This window comes from Montipora capricornis, chromosome 10, assembly GCF_036669925.1.
Source record: "Montipora capricornis isolate CH-2021 chromosome 10, ASM3666992v2, whole genome shotgun sequence".
In the NCBI taxonomy this organism is placed as follows: domain Eukaryota; kingdom Metazoa; phylum Cnidaria; class Anthozoa; order Scleractinia; family Acroporidae; genus Montipora; species Montipora capricornis.
The window spans coordinates 41,827,086-41,831,263 of record NC_090892.1 but is presented as its reverse complement, the minus strand read 5'-3'; the positions used below and the strand labels follow the sequence as shown (position 1 = coordinate 41,831,263).

The following is a 4,178-nucleotide window of genomic DNA, read 5'->3' as shown; positions in this document are numbered from 1 at the left end:
ATTGAGGTTCCCTTGCTTTCCTTCAGCCTTCCCCGATCATGACTTTTGGGGCCTAAATCCACTTGGTTCCCTGCTGAAATTAAAACAAAACTACGCAGAGAATGCACAGTATTCATACTAAAAATATTTCATATCTAGGCTACTGGCGAATAAGGAAAAAGCAAAGCGACCATATTTAACGTCGATAACTCGTAACAGTAATTGAACTGACAAACCTGAGGTCGACGGTGCGCTCATTTTACTCCCCCCTCTCCATCAGTGCTCCGTTTTACGGGTATTTAAAGCTACTTAGCTACACGGAAAGGAAAGAAGTCGAAACAAGGATGCGAGATCCGGGAATCGAACTCAGGACCTCTTGCACCAAGGCCGCGCACTAACCGACTGTGCCATCCTTGCTCCTTCATAAACAATCCGCGTCAAACGACGTAGAAGCACTTGTCAAATTTTGGTGCGAAAGTAGAGAATTTGCTGTACATGCTTCCATCGTTATATGACCAACGCGTGTTCTTCTTTCGCTGCCTTTTTCGCACCCCCTTTTCCCCAGACAATGTTGAAACACGCCAGCGATCGATGACCTAATCTTGATTTTGGAGACCGTGAAAAATCAACATTGTAATGGAACAAGGGGGAAAACCCGGGAATTGTCCCAACAATTTTAACTAGGATTGAAGCTACTTGCATTTTTGGACATGTAGGTGCACGGCATTGCGAACAGCTAACGTACAACTACCGTCTATTGAACTCAAATTCTGGACAAAAGGAGCTGAGACGTTTCCCAATTTTCGAACATATGATATGATTGTTGAGTACTATCACTGAAGTTTGGTGATACGCAATTGATATCTTTTTGTTTTTTGTTTTTTTTTTTTTTTTTTTAACGAAAATGGACTTCTCAAAGTGCTCCAAGTAGGATTCCAACTTGGGTCTACGTTCATCGCGATAACCACTAGATGATACTGCAAGTTTGCCCGGATAAAATACTTCGTTTTGCTCCAGCATGCGCTCAGTGCTCAGTGAATCGTGAGATTTGCCCTCATGTCCAGAAATACAGAAGTAATAGAACATATTCGTATTCTCAGTGTTAGACTGGAACTAGCATGCAATGGAGGTTAATGCGGGGGTATATATTAAAAAGTATTTGCATTTGAAAAGATGCCCCTGCATTAGCCTCCATTGCAAGATAGTTCCAGTCCAACACTGAGAACACGAATATGGTCTATGATCATTTGAGGACATATCCCGGGAATTATTATAGCTGAGACAAGTAATCGACGTAGAATATAAAAATATTTTAACTGAAGTCTTGATACTAAATGCAAGGAAACTGAGGTAAACGTTTTCTTACATTCAGCATTTAGCCTTTCAGATTGATGACTGTTCAATCCTAAATCCACCTTGTTTTATACCTAAAGAAAGAATTTAAACAAAGCTTGTATTCGTGGTACACATCTTTTTCATAGGCTACTAGTGAATTAACGAACTCCTGCAACTCTCTTTTGCAGACTTTCGAAAGGAGGTTTTCCGATTTTGACGCGGAGAGAGGTGAATACAAGAGGAAACGTAAAGCAGCTAAGGTCAGCATTCAACCAATAGATTATGTTTTAGGTAACAAGATTAATATTGGTAAGCTCTTGATCCTTCCTTCTCCTACTCCTCTGTTTCAGAAATGGAAATATCCTCAATGAGATGACACAAATTTTTTGAAGCATGGTTTAATTCGGCCAACGTTGGAGAGTAGCATTTAGCCTTTCACATTGATGACTGTTGGATCCTAAATCCGCCTTGTTTCATGCTAAAAGAAAGAATTCAAACGGAGCTTGTATTCGTGGTAAACATCTTTTTCATAGGCTACTAGTGAATTAACGAACTCCTGCAACTCTCTTTTTCAGACTTTCGACTGGAGCCTTTTCGATGTTGACGCGGAGAGAGATGAATACACGAGGAAACGTAAAGTAGCTGAGGTCAGCATTCAACCAATAGATTATGTTTTAGGTAACAAGTTTAATATTGGTAAGCTCTTGATCCTTCCTTCGCCTACTCCTCTGTTTCAGAAATGGAAATATCCTCAATGAGATGACACAAATTTTTAAATTGAAGCATGGTTTAATTCGGCCAACGTTGGAGAGTAGCAAATAAGCAACAAATAAGCGTGCATCTACAATCCGGGCCAAAAGACTTAGGAACACTTGTTAAATTTTTTGGGAGAAAGTAGAGAATTTGCTGTACATGCTTCCATCGTTATACGACCAACGCGTCTTCCTCTTTCGCTACCTTTTTCGCACCCTCCCCTACCCCCCCCCCCCTCCACCTTCCCCCAGACAATGTTGAAACACGCGAGCGATCGTTGAACTAATCTTGATTTTGGAGACCGTGAAAAATCAACATTGTAATGGAGGAAGGGGGAAAAAGCGGGAATTGTCCCAACAATTTTAACCAGGATTGTAGCTACTTGTATTTTTGGACATGTAGGTGCATGGCATCTTGAACAGCTAGCGTACAACTACCGTCTGTTGAACTCAAATTCTGGAAAAAACAAGCTGAGACATTTTCCATTTTCCGAACATTTGATATGATTGTTGAGTGTTACATGTATCACTGAACTAAATTAGTGAAGTTTAGTGATACGCAAATGTTATCTTTTTGTCGGAAATAGAATTCTCAAAGTGCTCCAAGTAGAATTCTAACACTTAAAACTTACGTTCATCGCGATAACCACTAGATGGTAGTGCAGGTTTGCCCGGATAAAATACTTCGTTTTGCTTTTATCTCCAGCATGCCCTCGGCGTTCGGTAAATCGTGGGAATTCCCCTAATGTCCAGAAATGCAAGTAGTAATAGACCATATTTGTATTTTCAGTGTTAGACTGGAACTAGCTTGCAATGGAGTTAATGCGGGGGTATATATTAAAAAGTATTTGCATTTGAAAAGATGCCCCCGCATTAGCCTCCATTGCAAGCTACAACAAGTTGCAAAAATAGAGGAGACACTTCACCTTCTTGGGGCGTTATTAATTTCCCTATTATATCTCACACTGCAGCCCCCCTCCCCCCCTTATCAGTGTTGCTAGCAAGACAAAAAAAATGTTTGGAACTTAAGCAGTCAACATTGAAAGGGGGAGATGGGAGAGGAAGTGGGAAAGGTTTAAATTCTAGAGACGGCGGGCATTGGAAGCTAGAAAAGGTGTTTTTTAATGAAAGTGTCTCAACAATTTTGCAACTTGTTGTAGTTCCAGTCCAACACTGAGAATACGAATATTCTCTATGATCATTTGAAGACATATCCCGGGAATTATTATAGCTGACACAAATAATCGACGTAGAATGTGATAAAAATATTTTGACTGAAGTCTTGATACTAAATGGAAGGAAATTGAGGTAAACGTTTTGTTACATTCAGCATTTAGCCTTTCACATTGATGACTGTTGGATCCTAAATCCGCCTTGTTTCATGCTAAAAGAAAGAATTCAAACGGAGCTTGTATTCGTGGTAAACATCTTTTTCATAGGCTACTAGTGAATTAACGAACTCCTGCAACTCTCTTTTTCAGACTTTCGACTGGAGCCTTTTCGATGTTGACGCGGAGAGAGATGAATACACGAGGAAACGTAAAGTAGCTGAGGTCAGCATTCAACCAATAGATTATGTTTTAGGTAACAAGTTTAATATTGGTAAGCTCTTGATCCTTCCTTCGCCTAGTCCTCTGTTTCAGAAATGGAAATATCCTCAATGAGATGACACAAATATTTTTTGAAGCATGGTTTAATTCGGCCAACGTTGGAGAGTAGCAAATAAGCAACAAATAAGCGTGCATCTACAATCCGGGCCAAAAGACTTAGGAACACTTGTCAAATTTTGGGGAGAAAGTAGAGGGACAGAAGAACTCTGGAGAACCCTGAAACAAAGTGTCTCCTTATTGGTTTTCGTGAGGAACAATGAAAAGCGGCTCTAATTGGTGGATTCATGTTAACACGAGGAGTGAGCAGGCGCCGGAAGGTTCAAATAGCCGATTTTTGGCTAAAGAACCCTTCGGCGCATGTTCTCCTACATAGAGTTTCCCAGAGCTCGGACCATGCGTATACGTAAGATCCAAGGCTCTGGTGACGAGGATCGGCGTATTCCCACTCGGTCGAACACCCATTCAAAATGGTGGACGAAGAGGATTATTTGTTGCTTGTTCC

At 40.7% G+C, this 4,178-nt stretch overlaps 1 protein-coding gene across 2 annotated transcripts in view; it reads left to right on the top strand.

Annotated features, from left to right (window-relative positions):
- The window catches only part of LOC138021733 (TNF receptor-associated factor 5-like), a 36,377-nt gene extending 32,545 nt beyond the window's left edge, over positions 1-3,832 (top strand). Inside the window, exons 9-11 of one of the 2 annotated variants that reach the window (XM_068868723.1) lie at positions 1,503-1,574; positions 1,890-1,961; positions 3,548-3,832. In XM_068868723.1, coding sequence (XP_068724824.1) covers positions 1,503-1,574; positions 1,890-1,961; positions 3,548-3,730 — 327 coding nt within the window. In that variant the 3' untranslated portion in view covers positions 3,731-3,832. Of the gene's footprint in view, positions 1-1,502; positions 1,575-1,889; positions 1,962-3,505 lie in introns of both variants that reach the window. The other variant, XM_068868721.1, reaches the window with a different exon arrangement.
- Positions 3,833-4,178: the final 346 nt, after the last annotated feature.